Here is a 22,217-nt window from a genome sequence, read left to right on the forward strand (position 1 = left end):
AAGGAGACGTGGCATGATGTTCATTTTTAAGATATTGCACCGACCAAACCAAGAAAAGGTCTGTTGTCGCCATCGCTGGAGATCACTGCGTATGAACATAAAATTGTTCTGACATACATAAAAATGCAACAGAAATATTTTTTTATCATATAAGTTTTTGACACATTTGCTTTAAACTACAGTTGTTTAAATTTTAAACCTGGAGCAGTATTTTAAATTTTAAAGCTGGAGCTGGCTTCAGGGGAATTATTATTTATATTTATTTATTTACTCCCTAGATTTTATCTTGAAAGAGGAAAGTAGAAGTATGACACAGGAAAACTCTCAGCCTGCACTGGGGGATACGTCAGGTGATACTCTGACAGTTGTGTTGGATGAAACGATGAAGGAAGTGATGAGAAAAGTGCCCGAGCAGTGCACTGGCCTGGTGTATGATGAGCGCATGATGGAACATTTAAACATGTGGGACAGGTGAGCATAACAAATCAGTTTTATGTTAACTATGATCTTTACCTAATTAGGGATATATTGTAGACCTTTAAAGATACCTGAAGATGTTACTGTGAATCAGATATCGTCAGTATTCTGTCTCCATCCTGTGCTCTGATCTTTGTTTCTTTCCTAGTGGCCACCCTGAGATTCCACAAAGAATTTCCCGGATATATCTGCGCCATAAAGAGATGGGGCTGTTAGATCGCTGTGTTCTTCTGTCTCATCGTTTTGCAACCAAAGAACAGCTACAAATGTGTCACAGGTGTGTAGAAACAACAGAAGCCAATCACTGTTGTCTTAGACTTTAACTGTAATAGGCAAGTGTGTAATTCGACAATATTTGAGAGATTAAGGTTTTCCTACCAGATAATAAAGGAGGTGTGCTTTTGGTGGTATTACCTGAAGTTTGCCAATGGGTTTTCTGCTATCTTGTCTACTCTTTCTTTTGCTCATACACAAATATTGAGCACATAAAGAAATACATTCATACCCTGTTTCCCCGATGATAAGACGCTGTCTTATTTTTTTTGGAAGGCCAAAATATGCTCTAGGGCTTATTTTCAGGGGGATGCCTTATTTACCCATGAAGAAGACTACAGTACACAGTTATTGTTCATGTGCCATTCATGTCCACTTCTGATCAATCTGTGCCAATCATTGTCCCCTTCTGATTAATCTGATCCATTCATTGTCCCCTTCTACTGTAATCAATAATATACTGTACCATTTAATGTCCCATTCTAAAGCTTATATACAGTAAGTGGTATTGCTCACAGCAAAAGAAACCTGTCTGTGTCTCACTTTTGGATGTTCTGGCCGTGAACAAACTCCTGCAGTCTCCGTTAGGGAGGGATGAGGGAAGCTGCCTGTGTTTGCTTGGGCGGAGTCACGTGCGCGCACTGCAGTCCTGTCACTTCCTCTTCATGACGAGGCGCGGCACGCAGCCATGGAGGCAGACGGAGGAACCACACGGAGTCACCCACCGTACCACCCGATTCGGGTAAGCGCAGGTATCGGTGGGTGGCTTATTTGCGGGGGGGGGCCTTATTTTACATTTTTCTCTAAAAAGGGGGGGCTGTCTTATTTGATGGCCTTGCCTTATCATCGGGGAAACACGGTAGGTAAATTAGTACCTGTTACATCTAAAGCTGCTAATTATCCAGTTATATTTGTATGCCTGGAGGAGTTCCTCATATACATTGCTACAATTATATGTCCCATAATTTCTCAGCTATTCTCAAGCAGGGTCAAAGCTAGATTTGTATGTATGAGACAGCATTACAAACTTCCTGCATTTGGAATTGAAAATTTTGAGCTAGTGTAAATGGGGGAGTATGACCCATTCAGGGTTTCTAAATAGTCATTTTGGTTTCAAAATAGGTGTCATGGTTTTTTGTTTTGAATAGGGCAAGAACGATACAGATACATGATTGGTTAATCATGGTTAATACTTTTGGTTTTAAAATTTGGTATGTAGATGAGCTTTAAACCCAGGGACAAAAATTTAACATACTGCAGCCCACCAGATCTGCATTAATCTAAATTACAATGTAAAAAAAAATTAAAGCCATTTTATGGTGTTCATTTAATAAATTCTCTTTGTACATAAATGTTTATAAATTTGTGGAAACATAAGGGTGGTACACTGCAGACAAGGTGGGCACATTAACCTTAATTCAAAAGTTTCTAATATAAATTTTTTTCTTTGTAGTCTAACATACATTAAGAAGATAGAAGGGTGCTCACGCCTGAAACCCAGGGATCTGCATAAAATGGGGAATGAGTATAACTCCATTTATATCCACAACAAATCGTACACCAGTGCCTGTCTGGCTGCTGGTTCCACATTCACTGTGGTGGAAGCTGTTTTTAAAGGGAAGGTAAGATGATAACACCTTCATATGAAATCTATGTAGTAGGTCTATCTGAAAATTACCTGAAAGTAATTTTAATGTTATTTTCCTATTTTTGATTGCTGCTCATGTTAGTTGTCTTAGTTCACAAAGACAGTGGGTTGTGGTGCAATTCCCACTTTCGAACCACAGATTAGCATGGTGCTCAGGCTGTTTGGTCCAGGGCAAGTTGCTTGAAGCAATCTTTAAATTTTTTATAATAACTTGTATACTATAGTATACTGCTGTCTACTGAGAAAAGGACAATAGTATATGTCTAGCTCTCTGTTTTACTTCTGTATTGTCACCTCGTCATACGGGCTTCTCATGGATACTACAGCCGCACATTTCACTCGTAAGTTACAAAGGCATATTTATTTGTATAGCCTTCACTATAGGATGCAGCGAGACAGCAGGGAGATAAGATAGGGATACCAGAAACAATTTGAAATCGAACCTTGAGCCTAATAGCATGCAGGAAGGAGGTTACCAAGAATGTGCGAGCTTATTCTGAGTAGGTATCAGTTATAATAAAGAAGAAGCTCATGGATATGATTGGAATGGTCGAGGGTTTGATTTGAGTATATTTAGAAGATTAACGACATCAGGTGATTGTTATCTATGAAAAATATGCTCCACACCGCTATTCTCTCCACCCTATACCATTCTGTGTGAGAAGGGAGCTGCATGTCTGTAAATAATTTTTCCTGAAGAAGCGGATTAAATCTGTGAAATGCATGGGAAAAGAACTGAATATATTTGAGATATATATATATATATCTTTTGGCTTTGTTCTATGGTTGGCCTTAAAAGTCTCACTAAAATGGTTGGTGGATTTCCACATAAAGTGTATTCTTTATATTGTAGGGATGTGACCATGTGAATTATGACAGGTTGGATATTCTAATTATATTTTATTGTTGAAAACTTGGTGCGTCACATAGGATGGTGGTTCTCCCTATAACTTAAATGCAATTCGGTTTTTATAGATGGAATTATTTGAACAGATCTAGTTTTTGAAGACAATTGCTTGTTGAAACTCCATAATGGAGTGAGCATCACCAATAATAATTAGAGAAGGACTGAATATTACTGTGGAGAACATATATGGGACACTGCCATCTCTGTTGTGATTTTAATCCCACCTTCTACCTGCCTCCATACCAAGGGAATTAGCATACCGGTAACTGTAACAACTTTTTGTGGTGGTAAACCTACTATCTGTACCAATTACATCCCTGAGGAAGCAGACATAGTCTGCGAAACGCGTCAGATGATCTCAACATATGTAATGTAATGTGTACAATGTATTTAGCCTATGTATGTTAGAATGTCAGTTATGAAATTTGGTATATGGGAAGAGGCATGCATATTTTAATTGTCACTTTTAATGAAGAAAATTAAAAATTTATGATATTGACTGCCTTTAAAGTCCCGTAATTTCTTTGTTTTTGTATTCTCTGTGCTAATGATATGCTTAATTTATGACTCATATAGACCGTAAATTCTCCATTATATACCCCTGCTGAAGCCCAATCGGGCAAAACGCTTCAGGTTAGAGAAGTTACATGGCTTCAGTACTGTCGTAGCCAATCGTGGTTAGGTGATGTTAACCAACCACACTTGATAGAGCGGTTCTTGTATAGTACATTGGTCGAACACACCTTGAAGTAATCAAGGAATGACCATTTATAGTATGTATTGTATCAATGTATTTGATTATTTAGAATAGTATTCATTGATTTGTTCTTTACATATACTGTATACCAATACAAAGTTTTTTTGTGGCTCTTTTTTTTTTTTTTTTTTCATTCCTGTAATCTTCTTGTCCAATCCCCAATTAATTTTGTTGGAGAGGGGATCTAAAGATATCATCTTTTTTTCCAAGCTTTAGCTAAAGTGATTCTCCCTGCTAATCAGTTTAACCAGTTTTAGCACAGGTATGGGGAGAACCAAGCTAAGATTACTGAACAAACACCTTCCAGAGAACTTGGGATCTCAATCTTTAATACTCTGGAGATAAGTTGTTAATACCTCTTTCCAGAAGCACTGAGTTATTGGTCAAGACCACCAGATATGTTCCAATGTGCCCCTAGAATTGCAACCCTTGAAGCAAATATGGTGAAGCAGAGGGATAGAATTTAGCTAGCCTATCTGACACAAGGTACCATCTCAGCATTACCTTGTAGTTGGCCTCTACTAGCGCAGAGTTTAGAGAAATTTAAGAAAGGGAGTAGACCAGTTAACTCCAATCTTCCAGGTCCCAGGATTTCCCTAAATCAGCTTCCCAATCCGCCATATATATAAGCTTCCCTACCGGGGTAACCAGAACAGAATAGATTATTGAATTTTGCCCTTTAGTGTCTGGCAGGGAAGAACAAGTGCTCTCAAAGGATTAAGATCACATGGGCTTGGGAGCCTGTCTGATTATGGAGCTTATAAATAACTTTAATTTTTTAAAACGAAAGTGTTCCTGAGGCAGCAACTCCTGTTTGTTGGTGAGATACTCACAGCTAAGTAATGAGCACACATCAGTTCTTTAAGGCGCATAAAGCCCTTTGATATCCACCATTTAAATCACTCTGGGTCTAAGCCCGGAGGACATTCAGGGTTATTCCAGAGCGGAGTAAGGGGAGCTTGCATAGAAGAAAGTTTTGGGTTATCAAGGCAGTGTATGACCACCCTCGATTTTTTTTCTAAATCCACATAAGTGAAACTATGAACCCACAGATTTTCTCAAGGCCTTCCAATTTCACCTATTGAGGTCGGGCTCCCTGCACCATGCTCAGAGAGTTGTGCTATTTGAGCCACCACATAATAATATTAAAAGTTGGGAACTCCCAAACCTCATTGTTTCCTAGGTGAAAACAAGGTGGCTCTTCTTTCCAGCCCAGATAAGCTCCATTATTTTGCACTGAAGAAGAGTATGTTCTCTTTGAGAGACCTGAAGAGGCAGAGTCTGTAAGAGATAAAGAATGCGAGGTAACATGTTCATCTTAATTGTTGCCATCCTTCCTAACCAAGATGGGGGCGAGTGAGACCAACGTAGTAGGTCCGCAAAAATCTTTTTAAAAAGGGGCATGTAATTGGCCCTGTACAGGGTATGGTAAGCGGGAGTTAAATGAATTCCTAAATACTGGAGAGAACAGTCATCCCATATAAGCTCAAAGTTGCTTTTCAGGGTTTCTACCATTGCAGTAGGGAGATTGATAGTGCCTGGGATTTTGATCTTTTTAACTGTAGACCCGACCATTGAGCAAAATCGTCCAACAATTTAAACAAGTTGGGCAACATGGTTATTGGTGAAATAACATACATTAACATATCAGCAAATAAAGCACATTTGTGTTCTACCCAACCACATTTTATGCCCTTAACCTCCCTGGTTGTATGAATAATAAGTATTTTTAAAGTTAAAATTGGTACATTTAAAAATAGATATTATTTTAAATTTCCCATCCCCCAGCTGCACCGTGCTGCCCCCCACCCTCAGGCTCGCACGCAGATGCCCGGCCAGCATCTGCGTCCTGTTCACACGCCGGGGATACAGATGCAGGCCAGGCATCTCCCGGTTACACTGATGCCAGCTGGGGATCCCCAGGGAAAGAAGATGGTGGGCATCGCTGAAGGACGCTGTGGGCACCACTCACCAAGTAAGCTTTTTAAACTCCCTGGCTCCCTAATGCTTTTGGTACTGAAAATGAACCCCGAGCCGCAATCGGGATTACCGCCAGGGAGGTTAATCTTCTGGTCAGCATGGATAGCAATAGCTACAGGCTCAATTGCCAGGGCAAACAGAAGTGGGGACAGGAAACACCCTTGTCTGGTTCCTTTTTTGATTGGTATGGTGGAAGAGAGAAACCCCCTTACAAAATTTTAGCCTCAGGTTTATCTTATAGCGAGTGCAACAGGTTGGTAAAGTGACAGCAAAAACCCATCGCTGTTAAAGCTTGGAATAAGTACGACCAAGAAAGACTATCAAAAGCTTTCTGAAGATCGATTGAGATCAGCATTGGGATCAGCTTATCAAGAAGATCCCAGTTAGAAATCTCTGCTGATAAAAGATCAGTTGATCTTCTCGTCCCATCAGGGGCCTGTCTATGTTGCAAAAAGCCCTACTGATCCGGGTTGATATAGGCTCCCAAAAATGAACTAAGCTGCACTGATAAATTCTTCGTCATGATCTTAAGATCGCAATTGATCAGAGAATTAGGCCTATAGTTAGCAATCTCAGAAGTGTCCTTCCCCGGTTTGGAAATCACACTCATGTAAGTTATTTTCACGTCACACGGTAAAGTCTGGCCTTCTCTTAAATAATTAAAATAATCAACCAGATTTGGCACCAAGATAGAGCTAAAGGTCTTATAGTAGATGTTAGACAATCTATCCGGACCAGGTGAGCTTAGTGTTTTGAGCAGTTTAAGGACTTTCCTCATTTGTGAAGGGTTTTTCAAGAATTTTAGTGTGTTTTGGCTTTAGTTTCAGTAATTTAACCGTTTCAAGAAAGGAGGCAACCCCTCTATGAGGATCTGAGTCTGAAGAGTTATATACGTTTTTGTAGAAAGAAAAAAGCTGATACATTTTTTTCCGAATTTTGTGTCAGCCTACCATCCCTAAGTTTAATTTTAGGAAGTGAGTGAATTTTTAGTCAGTTTCTTGGCTAAGAGTCTCCCAGGTTTTATTTGGGTAATTGAGCCCTTGGACATTACAGGAGAGAACCACCAGCTTAGGAGAGGCACCTACATCAGGAGTCAAATTGGCCAACATTTAGCCTCAGATTGACAAGCACTATTTCAGGTAGCTCACAACTATCAGAGTCTTCGGGGGGACAAGGATAAGTGGAGGGAAAAGATGGGGAAACAAAAAGAACACAAAAAAAAACATAGAACAAATCATGCAGCTTGAAAGTAGACCCCCTGACCGCTGGGAACGGATGTATCCAAGCCCATGGGCTCCCCCCGCTTCCCTGAGAGCTTCAAAGGGCTCCATATGTATAGGGAGATATCACTCGGGTATTTAAAATAAATAAGACCTGACTGGTATTCCTTATTGAGGGAGGGCATGTATGACCCCTCCAGGCCTCACAGTTCCAGATTTCACCTGAGAAAGAACCTTGAACAAAAATACTAAATAGTTTGTTGCTAATAAGCAAGAGCGAAGCTATGTCCCTTAGGGACTGAAAACATTTTGTGGACTCGGCAGCCACTAAAATATATAACTATAAAATGTAAAAAGCATAAGCCTTAATACAACCAATATAAAGTATGTAAAATATACTATCAAAAGTCATTGACATGAAGACTCCAGGGAGTCGACTGTAAGTGTAGAACCAGCAAAAAGGCTTGTTTTAACAGACCAGCTGAGGATCCTCAATATGAAAACCCTTATTAACCGCCGTTAGACAGGATAGGAAGAAAAATCCCAAAACTAACCGTACGGGGTCTTCAGTGAGTGCTTGCCACCCACTTTCACTTGATGCCAAAGTGGATATATTGTAGTCGGAGTTCCTTCCATAGATGTGAATAGGACATCACCCTTTGGAATAAGATCCAGATCTTTCAGAAGCTTCTTGCGTTTTGCAAAGGAAGAAAATAAAAAAAATATTCCCTTGAACTTGAAAAATGAATTTGAGAGGAGACACCCATCTATACTTTTTCTTATGATTATTGAGAGCTTTTAGAAGCGGTTTGAGCGCCCTCCTGCGTTGAATTGTGATTGGTGTCAGATCTGAAAAGATTTGAACATGGTGACCTTCCATCTCAATATTGTCTAGGCCCCTTGTCACTCTCAGTAATGCTTCATTGATCGCGTAGTAATGTGGTTTAACAATTACATCTCTTGGGGGGGGGGGGCATCCGGTTTTGGCGCCACCAGAGCCCTGTGTGTTCTATCAATTTCAAGTTAAGATTCAGGTAAATTAGGCAGCATGTCTTGCAGGAATCTCTTGGTGGCCTCAGTAACATCTTTACCGGATTCTGGAAAATCCCTAAGGCAAAAATTATTGCTACAAGATCATCACTTTATCACTTTTAAGTTGCAATTCCCCTACTCTACTCTAGCACTGATATCTCTTTAGAATTCTGGGAGGCCCTAGAAAATGTTTCATCCATATTTTTCTCAAACACATCAATTTTGGTGCCTAAGCTCTGTAAATCTTGCCTAAGCTCAGATGTAATGGTGACTGGAACCTTGACCAGCATTATTTGAAAAAGTGAAGTCGGGTGTGATAATTATCTGTTCTCCGCTGCTGGGAGTGTTGAAGAGAAAACAGCTAATAATGGCTCCTAAAAGAGGGTGCTAAATCTAGACCCCATAATTGGGGTTTGAAGCAAGTCACAGTGTGGCTCCATCTCTCTCCTGTGTTGATAGTGGGTGCAAGGGCCTGGTGATGAAGGCTGAGCCTGCTGTAATGGCTGCGCGGACCTGGGGTCTGGAGAGCTACGCTCCACCTGGATGCTAGCTGGGGATGATGGAGGGAATTCACTCTCCCACCCTCCTTTATTTGTGCTCTGACTCCTACCTTGGTCTGATGCCTGTCTGGCTTGTGTGGCAGAGTGCACAGGGCAGAATGCGAGTGATCGTCCCTCACGGTGGCCATCTTGGGAGCTGGCCACGGGGTCTGAAATCACAGGACAGAGTCTTTGGATTTGGTCCCCGTCTTCCTGACCATGCTGGGCCGGTGCTGTATAGGCTCCAGAGGCTTACTGAGCTCCTCAGTGGCGAGGCTGCTGAATCCTGCTGCTGTAGGAGTGGATACTCATTTAATGTTGTATTTTTCTTTTACATCCAGGTTCAAAATGGAGTCTGCATCGTTCGTCCACCAGGTCACCATGCAGAGCCAGGAGCAGCCTGTGGTTTCTGCTTTTTCAACAATGTCGCTCTTGCTGCACGATATGCCCAGAGCCTGCAAGACCCGTCAGAACCACGATTAAGGTACAGTGGAATGCAATACCCTGTTTGGCAACTATCAATGTGTATGTTGTCCTTTCATTTTGTCACTCTCCATTTACAGGGTAATGATCCTGGACTGGGACATCCACCATGGTAATGGAACACAACACATTTTTGAGGAAGATAATAGGTTAATATCAGGGTTATGGATTTTGTTCATATAAAGCTTTTATGCGTTTATTTCCATGCATTTGACGTATGTCTGTTACTAGTGTGCTGTATGTGTCCATCCATCGATATGATGATGGCCTCTTCTTCCCATCTTCTGAGGATGCCTCACATGATAGGGTCGGTGTCGGCCATGGAGAGGGATTCAATGTCAACATCCCTTGGAATGGTGGCAAGATGGGTGATGCAGAGTACTTGCTGGCCTTTCATAGGATTGTCATGCCTATTGCTTATGAGGTAAGAGATGTAAATGGGTGGAAAAGGACAGGGAAGTGTAGGGAGGCTAGATATGCTACATAGGCTAGGTGCAAGGGACAGCTTAAATGGAAAAATAAATGCTGGAAAGTAGGTAAACAGAAGAGAGGGACAAGTGATGGGGATATGTAGGTAGTGCAAATTCGGGAATGTAGGAACAGAAAAGCAAAAATATGTTTTGATAAAGAATTGTACGGCAGAGGGACCAGAGTGAGGAGTAAGGGTATTTGGGGGGGAGTGTAGCCAAAAAGAAGTAAAGAGTAGAGGATAAGTCCAAGTAGGATAGAATGAAGATAGGTAATGGCAGGTAGAGCAGTATACTAAAGTGGAAGGAATGAAAATCTGACAAAAGCAGCATTAAAAAGGGCATGTTGGTCACTAGGTCAACATTAGTTGAATAATTAGACAAATATGAGAAATGAGAGGATAGTTTTCAGAGCTGAATGGATAAAATGGTGTTTTATCAGCTATTCAAAATAATGGTCATTAAAAAATAACTGAGTTGTGTACTGTCAAACTGCCATGCTCAGTGCCTTCTCTTTTTGTAGTTTAATCCAGAGTTGGTTTTGATATCTGCTGGTTTTGACGCTGCTCGTGGAGACCCACTTGGAGGCTGCCGTATCACTCCAGAAGGCTACGCTCACATGACACATCTCCTGATGGGTCTGGCAGGTGGCAAGGTGGTGGTCGTTTTGGAGGCAAGTTTTTTATTCTCTATGTCAAAATTATTGAATTGATTGAAGTGTTCAATTGTGAATAAAAATACATTTTAGAGATAAAATTTCTTAAAACACAAAACATAATAATCTCTAATTCCAATAATTAGCAGTTTTTGTATAAAATCTCTGTGATATAAACCTAATTACCACTGACAATAGTCTCATATTTCCATTTGTCTTATTACAGGGTGGTTATAACCTGACCTCCATCTCAGAATCCATGTGTATGTGTACTCGCACACTTCTTGGTGACCCCCCTCCTTACTTGTCCAACTTGCATCCTCCCCGTCATTCAGCGCTGCATACCATCTCCAAAGTCCTAAGTGTTCATCAAAAATACTGGCACAGCCTTAGGTTAAAAGGTAAGACATGAAAAGCTCTACTTTTGGAACATTCTTTCAGTAGGAGAATTTACTTATATTTACCATTTTTAAAACAGTTGAGCCCCTTCCACCCTCTGACATATCAAAAAAGGCACAGTGGACTCCGCAAAGGGTGCAACCAAGAAAAGTCATGTCAACTATTGAGTCTTCACCCTCTACGCAACTAATGTCTATTGCCTCTGGAAAGAATTTTGCAGAAAGACAGTGTCCCCAGGAATTAAATTTGACTGGTTTTAAAGCTGCTGACAATATCCTGAATCTCAGTTTTGAAACTGCGGAGGTGAAAAGTCCATCATCTGTGGCTTTCAGTAATGAGTCCAATGATAGTGTCTCCAGCATGGACAGTAATTCTGTATCATATTCTGTAGAGGAAACTATAGAAACACCATCATCAGAGATTGATCAGACCATAAACAATGTTGAGTTTTCTCCTCAAAATTCAAATGCTTTTGAAATATCTAACTATGAACTCAAAGAGACCACAGTTAATAAGAATGAAGTCTTCAATCCTCTCTTGTCCAACCTAGATGAAGTGGAGAATAAAGAAATGTTGGTGGCTGAGATGGGGGCTGTTGACAATCAATTGATGCAGAGGTGTTCCTATGATGTAAAGTCACTGGGAGCGGTCCCTGAAGTCCAGGAATTGGGTAGTATACCAGACATGTTGATTACTGTCAGGGCAGAGAGCTCTGTGGATGAACTTTTAAGAGACTTGAAGCTGGAAGATAATACAAACTCATCAATTGCCAGCTTTAAAGATGAAGATAGCGAACTTTGTGGTGGGGCCAGTAAGAAGCTTTTTTCTGTAGTGCAGCATGTGGATGATAATCCAGACAGAGCCTTTGTGAGTGACACAACTTAATACTGTCCCTTGTTTTTTTTCTTTCTTTACCCTTTCCTCTCAATTTATTTCTCATTACATCTGTCTTACATCTCTCTCTCTCCCCTCCTATTTTTCTTTCTGTCTTCCTATCCTTTCTCTTTATCTCATAATTCTTCTTTCTTTGCAGTCTCCAGATATTCACATAGACCAGGGGAATCTTCTCTCAGAAGCTGCAGGTGGCTGTCCAGGATCGTTTTGCGATTCAGCACTGGAATTCACTGTGAGTTCTATGACTGGTCTTGACTCTTAACAGCCACATTATCCCTGTTCTCCACAATCCTTTTAAATTTTGGCAGTTTCCAGATGAACGCAAATAATAGAACCAATTTTTGAACCTTGTGACCCCGAAAGTTAGGGATCCCTTGGTTTTAGCAGTGGTGCACAGAGCTCCTGGGCCCACCAGCCTGATGACTGCATAAAGTGTTGGGTTTCTGTATACATTTACTTCACCTGTATTTACTGTTCTACCTTTCTACAATGGGTATTATGTGATCTCATACTAATGGTGCACAAATTGCAAATTGAAAGTTCATTCAAGGAATTAAACTACATGTAGACAACAATATGTTGGAGGGCTGGTTCAGGCCCGTAGATTGTGAAACCAAAAGTGCTGCTGTTAAACAGATTGTCACTTTCTAAGCCTGCACTGATAATAACCCTTTTTCATTGAAACTTCTGGAAGGTTGAAAAAAGGGGGGAAAGGGGATATGGAAAAAGACAAGCTTCTAGTAGGCCTGAATATAAAAAAAAAAATTTAGTAGAATAGTAACCCTGCAACTATTATAGCCCTCCTATGCTAGTGGTGATATAAAGCATACAATATAGAAAATGTTAGGTATAGCATCAATATAATATTGTGTTAATAATATCACAGCAATATTGTTCTGGGTATCTCTAATCCACTTTAACTCAGTACTATATTCTTGATATACATATACAAGATCATTATTGCCCTGGGAGAATTCTTTAACTTTCTTTTCTAGATGTTGTATTCTCTTATCATGATGAGAGAGAGAGGCTTTCAGCTGCGTAAACATATCAGCCATATCTTGCTGCAAAGAATGCTTCAGTGAAAGCATCATCTCTTTCATTGTGGAAGTTAATAGCTCTTTATGGTCCAGGGGGAAATTCTATAGAGTAGTAGAGATTACACCTTGAGGAGACGCAGGCCAGTCAGCTACACAAGTCTGCCTACATTGTGAGGGAGAGTATGAATTGGGCTGTGTGGAATCTGATCCCTGGTTAGGAGTAGAGGCTGGAGTTTTATCAAAGATAGGTGACTCAATGGGTCCTAGGTCAGTTCTCTCCATGCTAAGCAAATCCTGCAGCTGAGGAAGGGAAAGCACTAGGAGATTCTGGAAGAGCTGTAAGGGAATTTCGTCCCAGACTCTCCACCATCTGGTGCAGCAGGGGAGTCATTGCCGCTGGATGAACTGGCTACTCAGGCACTGGAATCAGTACGGAAAGGCAGGGCAAGCTGCAGCACGTCGCTGTAAAGGTCGCTGAAGGCTCACACAGATGCCGATCCCACAAACTGAGCGACCATCTTAGATGCTGGCCAGACAAGCCCCCATGTTCCAGGTATCTCAATTGTCCCAACACGTTTCTCCCCGTGGGGCTTCTTCAGGGGGTTGAGAAACCTTAGAGATTATGGTAGAATATGGTATAATGAATACAAAAGGAGTTACAATAGGAGATATGCAGTTGATACTATACAAATATATAACAAGCTTACTTGGTAAAATTGCTGACACGTTTGACCAGATGGGATAGGACATAGTGTTCAAGAATATATTGAGGATAAAATCAAAACCAAAATGGCCATTTGGATATGCTAATCAAAAAAAGAATATGTATAAGGTGTAAGTAAGCGGTTAATATAATACTAGTACTAGATAAAAGTAGTTTTGATTAAATATAATATGATAAAATCTTACTTTGATCGCCCGTTGTGAGTGATAGGTGGTGAGGTACTTGATTGGTATTGCTGACCAGTTGGATGATTCTATTTATTCAGTAAACCTAGATTAAGTATAGTTACTAAAGGTTGTTAAATACTATTAACCTTCTGGGCGTTTCACCAATGTCTGGATTTCTGTACCAAAAGCAGTACACTGTTTTTCATGAATTTTTTTTTATATTGTTCAATTGTTCAAATTCCAATCCAAAATGGGATTGTTTTACTTGATTATTGATCAGTTAAACGCTTTTGTTTTATTTGAAAATGTTGCAGTTTTGTTGGCTAGCCGTGTAATTTTCATTCTCAGATTGAGTTGGGCTAAAAATACCCATTTTTATTGATAAGGCTCTTATCGCGGTGTTTTGTATTTGTGAGTTAAACATTATGTTTTTTGATTCTTTATGCCTACCATTTAGGATTTATTTCAGTAATTGAAACTTAACCTTGAAGTGCACAGTGCAAGTAGCTCCAATCCAAAAAAGACATTACTACAAAAAAAAATTCCTTTCTTTTCAAATCTCGTTACATACAGATCTGTACATGATTTTTGCATGCCTTGTTACCAGGATGATTTAAGTGGAACTGAACTCAATTCAGGGTATTATAGCGAACATACAGATGTGTTAAATATGCCTAAGGAGTGCCCTGAAAAATAAAACCTTTGTCTTTCACCTCCTAATATGTGCTGCAGTACTCCTGTCACCCCATATTCTTCTTTCAGTAATCTGGTAACAGTTTGAAATCCAATACAAAATGTTTGAATTTCGCACCACGTCGACGGGCGCATGCACCATTGTCATCAGGAATCGCAGAGCGTACGCAAATTTTTAGCTACCCTGAGCCTAGTTCGGGGTAAAAGCTTTCAGCAAGTTTTTTTTACCTCGAACTATGCTCAGGGTAACAGCCCAGGAGGTTAAATACTATTCGGTGTCATCTCTAAATCAACCACTAGAGGGCAAATATGTACAATTTACTTGTTTCCTGAAATGAGGTAGGTTTAGCCATTAATCACCTTAAAGTTCTACTTTTACATATATAATAATATTGAATAAATTCCCCACAACCACTTTTTCTTTAGGGATCTGCTAAGTTAGATCTGCTGAGTTAAATAAAGAATTTTATGCAGATGGCAACACACAAGTTTCAGATAAAATGGCATTTATATGCCCTCCAGTGGTCGCTTTAGAGAAGACACCGAATAGTATTTATTAGTATTTAACAACCTTTAGTAACTATACTTAATCTAGGTTTTCTGAATAAATAGAATCATCCAACTGGTCTGCAATACCAATCAAGTACCTCAACACTTCTCCATCACTTCTCACTCACAACAGGCGAGCAAAGTAAGATTTTATCATATTAAATTTAATCAAAACTACTTTTATCTAGTACTAGTTTTACATTAACCATTTACTTACACCTTATACATATTCTTTTCTTTGATTAGCATGTCCAAACCGCCATTTTGGTTTTCATTTCATCCTCCATATGTTCTTGAACACTAACCGTCATTCGGCGCATGTCCTATCTGGTCAAAAGTGTCAGCAATTTTACCAGGTAAGCTTGTTATATATTTGTATACAGGTTGACAATCAAAAATCCGGCCATCGATAATCCGGATCCTTCAGTTTCCCGGCATGAATTTCGTATCGCATTTACAATACAGGGGCTGCAGTACACTGTTTGCCCACTAATGTTTTCATGGCGCTGTTCTGCAAAAACAGCTGTTAGGTCTTGGTTGCTAAACTAAATACACGTTGAGCCGTCCCTGCTGCCTGCTACCTGGAACTGTGCCAGATGTCTGCGATGCTGCGAGAGGAAGACAGGTCCGTGTGTGGAGGCAATTTAGAAAATTCAGATTTTTTTTTTTTTTTTTAAGTCCGACACTCCTAAGGTCCCAAGGTTGCTGGATTTGTGAATGTCAACCTGTACTATCAACTGCATATCTCCTATTGTAACTCCTTTTGTATTCATTATACCATAATCTATCATAATCTCTAATGTTTCTCAACCCCCTGAAATAGCCCCACGGGTGAAAAACGTCAGCACAATTGAGATACCCATAAGAACAGTATCGCTGTGAGATTGTAAACACAATGTTTATATTGATGCTAAATATAAATATGAGAAACAAGAAAGCTGTTTTTTCTTTTTTTTTTTTTTTTGGTAAGTAAGCTTATATTGTATTATTTTGTCACAGACAATCATAAAAACATACAAAAAAGTAGAAAAGGTCTTGACCCATTAGTATCATGGGTATAGCCAGACCAATCAGCTAGACAGTTTAGATCCCTGACTGTAAATTAGAGGGTTCAATACATGAAAGTATAATTGTCTCTTGCCCTGGGCAAGGTTTCGTCCTTGTCGGCTTCTTCAGGGGATGTATAGAGATCGTTAAGAGATAAGCTAAAAGCAGAAAATACATATATAAATATACAGGGTATCATAAATAGTTGATGTTTAGGTGTAGTATTCACATAGCAGAACATCAAAGTTGTGATCAAGTTTTTTTAAATGCGCATATATAAGGTATACTAAGTACAACATCCATGTATTGGTATGATGCTCAGAGAATCAATATCTAAACATTAGAATTATGATAAGGTTAGATACAGTATAATACATGAACATTGTACTTATATATGTATATATATTGTTATCACCTTTCTTAATTTTTGCTCATTATTATTATTATTATTATTATTATTATTAAACAGGATTTATATAGCGCCAACATATTACGCAGCGCTGTACATTAAATAGGGAGTAGCTGTTTGGTGTGGTTGTTGAGCCAGGGTCGGGGGTTGGTAGGGCGGGGATAGCGGAAGGTGGCAGGAGCAACATTATCCAAAGCCAGGGAAAGAGAGTGGTTTAACATGGTGGCAGCTTCGTCTGGGCAGGGCAATATAGTGAATATAGGTAATAACAATAAGGATGACCATAATGAGTATGAATGCTCAGAGTTCTGATATGTAATATAATTATTGTTGAGATAACTGAAAAGAAGCATAGTGTTATACAAAGGTTCATAAACAAATTTTAAATGTCTTACTCACTATTAGTTGTTTGACCCCAGGTATATATCAGGGACGGTAGATGAATAGTGCTAATGGTTGAAAACACTCTTCCTAGAGGTAAGAAGGTTAATGTATGAATAGGGTAATAAAGCATAAATAAGTAGTGCATAATCATGTTGGGATAATAAATTTAAGCAAGAAAGTATCTAAACTATATAGATATATAGGGAAAAAGTAAAATTGTTTAAAGGTAACTACAATCAGGAGGTGTCTTGTAATCTTAAATATGAATAAGGTAGAAGTAAGCTAAGATATACTGAGATATATTAATAAATAAAGTGTGTTACTTTTAGAGTGAGAATTCACAATCATGTTATGCAGAGTTCTGCAGCATAGAGGTGCTAGTGTTCAGAAGATGAAAACCTGAATAAGATGTTGCTGTGTATTAAATAGCATTGGTGATTAGCTAGCATTGGTGATTAGCTGATGGGCATGTGTGTGGAGAGCCAAAAAGTTTGTTTCTGCCCTTACTCTGTGGAGCGAAAACGCCCCACACGTGTCGTATCCGCCCTTACTTTGGGTCTACTTCCTCCTATGTTAAGAAGGTTGTTTCCGCCCTTACTCTGTGGGTAGGGATAATAATTGTTGCCTGCCCTCAGCATCTATTGGGCCATCCTCATGCAAATATGGGGTGATCACATGGTTCGCAAAGCGATATTGCAAGCCAAACGGAGGGCAAAGAGCCGGCTGGCATGCGGGGGATTACCCGCACACCGTTCGAACAATGGGTGCCCCACCTGATTAAGGGGGGGGGGGGGGGGTCGCTTTGCATGGGAATGAATAGTTTGTGTCTATGTAGGAGAATACATTGTATACAAATGCATACATTAATATTGAGGTGGTAATTGTATAAAAATAGATAAGTTTTAGGAGTGTCAGAGATGGATCCTATTCATTAATCTAAACATAGTTTGCATGAATGAATAAAGGATGATAAGTTATAATATTGGAAGTACATCGACAAAGCATTAATCATAATGCTAATATACATAACAGTTTTCATTACAATATTGAACATTTTTAGTGTAAAATTAAATGTATTACAATCATATGCAGTACACAGTTACATATGAGTAAAGAGAATATATTGTAGTGGGTAGTGAATAGGGAGTAGTATAATGTGGTGTGTTTACCTGGTGTGAGTATCTAAAGGAAAATATGTAACAAAGATTAACACTCATTCTGTTTGAAGGGAGAGTATTTACTTCTTTTGTATAAATGGCTTAAAGGTTAGGACATCATTCAAGCCAGGTGTTTGTGTCGCCACCTCTCGGGTTGGTGGGAATATGTTCAAGACCAGAAAAATGAGTAACTTTAGGGTTGTATTTGTGGCAAGTGGCAATCTTGTAGATATCTTATAGGTGTTGTTATTTTGCCATTGGTTATGGTGTAGATGTGCTCATAAATTCTTTTTTTGAAGGGTCTCTTGGTTTTTATAGAAACTGCCACAGATACAGGTTAGTAATTAAATCACACCTGCTGTGTTAGTCATCTAGATGTTTTGGACGGTGAATAGTGCCATTCAGAAAATCACATGGATTTGTTGACCTTTTCTACTTTTTTGTATATTTTTATAATTGTCTGACAAATTATCACAATATAAGCTTACTTTGCAAAAAAAAAAAACAAAAAAACAGCTTTCTTGTTTCTCTTATTTATATTTACATATTCAAACCATGGAGTGGCATTAAATATATACTTTACCAGGTGCTATTTCTTTACTATTTCCTCTTGTAACAAGTTACAGCTAAACAACTTGACCAGAATATTCCCAGAAAGGGAGGGCTTGTGAGGTGTTGCTACTGTAGCACATATTGCTAAAAATTTCAGTGCTGGCCATTAGAAAAAGACGTGAGCACCAGAACTGTACCATAGATAAATAGAAAAAAGGTGGCTGGGTCTGATAAACCACTTTTTATTTTTGATTGTGTGGATAGCCAGGAGCATGTTCATTGTTTAGGGAAGAGATGGCAACATGATTCACTATTATGAGAAGGAAGGCAGCAGAGGCAATATGACATAAAGGATCTGCTTCCAACTTTGACATCATGCCTCAAGGGCTCCAAGCACTTTTGTTGGCACAAAAAGGGCCAGCAATGTTAAGCAGTTTTTTTTAGTGTACTCACACCATTAGTACAAAAAAAAAAAAAAAAAAAACAAGGATTGTGTCATTCCTCTAGTTCAGGCTTGTTGCACCAGGCATATAGGAGATTTTTTGGGCATTTCAGTATCAGGCATCTCTTTTCCAGGTTTGCAAAACTGCCACTTTGTTCTTGCATTTCGAGTGTACAATCATTTGGGTGGCTTTTTGAGCTTGACACTGATGTTTACCTGTTAGTTCTTGTTTACTATGTTGCCCATCTCTTAGTTGGATTGCTTTTGGATGTGCCAACAATATTTTTCTGTGCCCCTTAGTAGATTGAAAGAAAAAAAAACCAGCCTACATGTATCTAAAGTGAGTGATACCTGTCTTGAATATTATTCTGCCCCTAAAAGTAAACAAACCATCCTACCCTGTGTAGTTCGGTGCATAGACCAACCTAGTTGTCTGTCTGTATTTTCAACTGTAGTTTCTGGAAACTACTTAGTAACACAAAGCCTGAAAAACCTACTAAGGATTTTATTCATGACATTTTTTTTAATTGTTAAAAGGTAATTGTGCTTTGTAACTTGGCCAGTCAAAGAGCATTTCTTTCCTTTAGTTACACATTTCCTTAATTTTCCTAGGGGGAAATATTTACAGTGACACCTCTTCCCTGGTGCCCTCATCTAGAGTCAGTGTGTGAGCTGCCCTCTTGTGGACTGGATGTCACACAGCCATGTGCTGCTTGTGGTAAAGACATAGAGAACTGGTTGTGTCTGACATGTTATGTGGTGAGAAAGGTTTCCCTTTTTGACTTATAAACTGTGGGTGTATTCATTTAACTGTGGGTGTGATCATTTATTTCTGTTATTTTTTTAGGTTCTGTGTGGGAGGTATGTCTCTCAACACATGAAATCTCATGCAGTCTTTACTGGTCACAATCTTGTACTCAGCTTTTCTGACTTGTCTGTCTGGTGTTACGGTTGTGACGCCTATATTCATAACAAGGTAAAGCCGTTTAGTAATGTCTGCCAACACTTTTAAATGGCTCCAAAGGAATGTGCCATTTCTTTATAAATTAGTATTTTTTATTCACCAGTAAAAAAAAACTAGTTGTAAAAATGTGACTTAATTATTGCATATGAATATTAGTTATTGAATAAACATATGGCGTGCCACAGTTTGTTTTACAGTTACCTGGCTTTTCTAAACTGTTTTGTTGAAAAAATTCTGTTTACTTACATAGAAATTAATAATCCATGGGGATGACTCCTCCCATCTCCATCTCTGCTTTCTCTATATAAAGAGAGCCAGAAGTAAAACATCTCCTGCTATGCTCTCTCATATTACTTTGTGTCACTTCATGGGTGAGCCTAAAGATTGGATTTATGGCATTTATCTTAATACAAACACTTTTTGTGACATGCTGACTTTTCCTTTTTTTTTTTTTTTTTTTTTAAATTCTGAGGCCACCACTGTTGGCTATGCACCCAAATTACAACATGGCATCTGAGGTTTATGTGGAAGAGATGACAACTTACCTGGCTACTGGCTCTTATTATCTTGCCTCTCATGTACTTTTCTTATTCTTGCAGGTTTTGATCCCAGCAAAAAAGTCAGCTTACTACTCCAAGTTTGGTGAGGAAATGCCAGGATCATAAAGTATGCTGAAGCTTCAAATTTAGTGTGGACATCACACACATTCACAAGCTTTTGGGTTATATTGTTTTAATGGAAACACAGGCAAATAATATTTATTGGGTGGTACAAAATGGTGTTTCTAAAGGCAAAGTTTTTTTTTAAGTTATGGGTAAGCTGGGAAAGGGTTATACCCATGTTATGTCTGTCTCTGTTCCACTGGGTAGATTCACCTTGTCCCTTTGAACATAAAATTATGGACAATCCAAATAGTAATAGTTGTCATTTAAACAGTGATAAACAAGACAAAATCTAAAAGGGTCATCAGTTTTGTCAAAAAGGGAATTTTCTGTCTAAAAGGGGATCCCCCCCCCTTTCTATAGTGTCCCTGGGATAAAAAATAAATAGAACTTTCCCCAATAAAACATCTGAATAGTTTTTATTATTCTTTAGTGTTTCTTTGATTAAAAAAAATGATAAAGGTTTTAATGCTTTGGGAGAAAATTTCAAGCTTGCAGTGTTATTACTTTGCAGCATACAGTGGAAAACATTGTAAAGCAGCGCCTGAGCCTTGGCTGATAAATCTAATATATACCAAAACCAAATGTCTCTCTCTTCACAGATATATTAATAAATGCTGTTGGCCGCTCCTTTATGTAAAGATGACTCATCTTTTAAAATAACTTGCCCTGTATATTTGCTTTTATTGGATTTATTTGCTATTTTGACAACAGACTGCAAACTCTCTGTAAAAGTCTGAATCATGAATCCTTGTAATAAAATATCTAAAAAGTGTAAAGATGTGCCTAACCTTTTTTCATCTGGGGGCTGCTGTTGACATAAAACTTGTGGGCCACAATGCAAACAAATATTGTTTGTTTGTATTTTGTGTGTATGTTTCAAACTAGAATAGTTTTAATTAAAAACTAAATTGAAATGGTTCTAGTTACAATAATGTACATGCACCAAATAAAGGAAATGGCAAATCAAGAATTTCTGCACTCCCCATTTGATGCTCATTCTATTAATGAAGATGCAAAAAAACTATCATACAGTGCTGGATGGTCCTATATTGCTCCCTGTTTATTATTCCTGTACCACAGAGCAGAAACAATTCCATACAATGCGTCCTGTCAGTTATAGGGACATAAGTGCAATTCATGTGACAGCCAGAGGTACATGTTCCTACTACTAGATCCCTATATCTGGGAAATTGGGGTTCAAAGAAGGCAAGGCATATCTTGTGATGGCACACCACTTGCAGTTACAATTCTCTTGCGGTTCATAGAGAGTAAGTATGGGTATAGATATGTGTGACAAGGTAGCGTGATATACTAAGTATACATTTTTATTGCTAACATCCCTCTGTTCCAGATAAGTTGAGGGTCACAGATGGTGAGTGCAAAGCTATGTGTAACGGTCACCCCAACAGCCACTCAGTCCCTCGCACTACAACATCTGCAGATTTGACTCCAGGCGGCAGTGAGCAGTACTGAGCTTCTCCCCCTAGGCAGGTTTCTGTGGCATGAGGAAGGGGTGACCTTACCGCCAGTTTGAACGCAGTCTTGCAGTTTTGTGAACAAGCAAGTATATATTCGGGGCACCACAGCACATAGTAAATTGACAGTACCCTAATGCTCATTGGCATGGAAAAGGGCCCCCGGGAGTCCCTAACATGCAACTAAATTTAGGACCCTGGTCTTGAAATAGCCCCCC

General features: G+C 39.1%; 1 protein-coding gene across 7 annotated transcripts in view; it reads left to right on the forward strand.

Moving 5' to 3' along the window:
• The window catches only part of HDAC6 (histone deacetylase 6), a 35,943-nt gene extending 14,643 nt beyond the window's left edge, over positions 1-21,300 (forward strand). For 3 of the 7 annotated variants that reach the window (XM_072431476.1, XM_072431478.1, XM_072431477.1), the window contains 13 exons: positions 279-471; positions 626-754; positions 2,204-2,372; positions 9,175-9,317; positions 9,397-9,465; positions 9,548-9,740; positions 10,307-10,456; positions 10,665-10,839; positions 10,917-11,704; positions 11,871-11,963; positions 19,508-19,654; positions 19,743-19,871; positions 20,459-21,300. In XM_072431476.1, coding sequence (XP_072287577.1) covers positions 279-471; positions 626-754; positions 2,204-2,372; positions 9,175-9,317; positions 9,397-9,465; positions 9,548-9,740; positions 10,307-10,456; positions 10,665-10,839; positions 10,917-11,704; positions 11,871-11,963; positions 19,508-19,654; positions 19,743-19,871; positions 20,459-20,524 — 2,444 coding nt within the window. In that variant the 3' untranslated portion in view covers positions 20,525-21,300. Of the gene's footprint in view, positions 1-278; positions 472-625; positions 755-2,203; positions 2,373-9,174; positions 9,318-9,396; positions 9,466-9,547; positions 9,741-10,306; positions 10,457-10,664; positions 10,840-10,916; positions 11,705-11,870; positions 11,964-15,150; positions 15,544-19,507; positions 19,655-19,742; positions 19,872-20,458 lie in introns of those variants that run through there. The other 4 variants (XM_072431479.1, XM_072431481.1, XM_072431483.1 and 1 more) reach the window with 4 other exon arrangements.
• Positions 21,301-22,217: the final 917 nt, after the last annotated feature.

Source organism: Pyxicephalus adspersus, chromosome Z, assembly GCF_032062135.1.
Source record: "Pyxicephalus adspersus chromosome Z, UCB_Pads_2.0, whole genome shotgun sequence".
Classification (NCBI taxonomy): domain Eukaryota; kingdom Metazoa; phylum Chordata; class Amphibia; order Anura; family Pyxicephalidae; genus Pyxicephalus; species Pyxicephalus adspersus.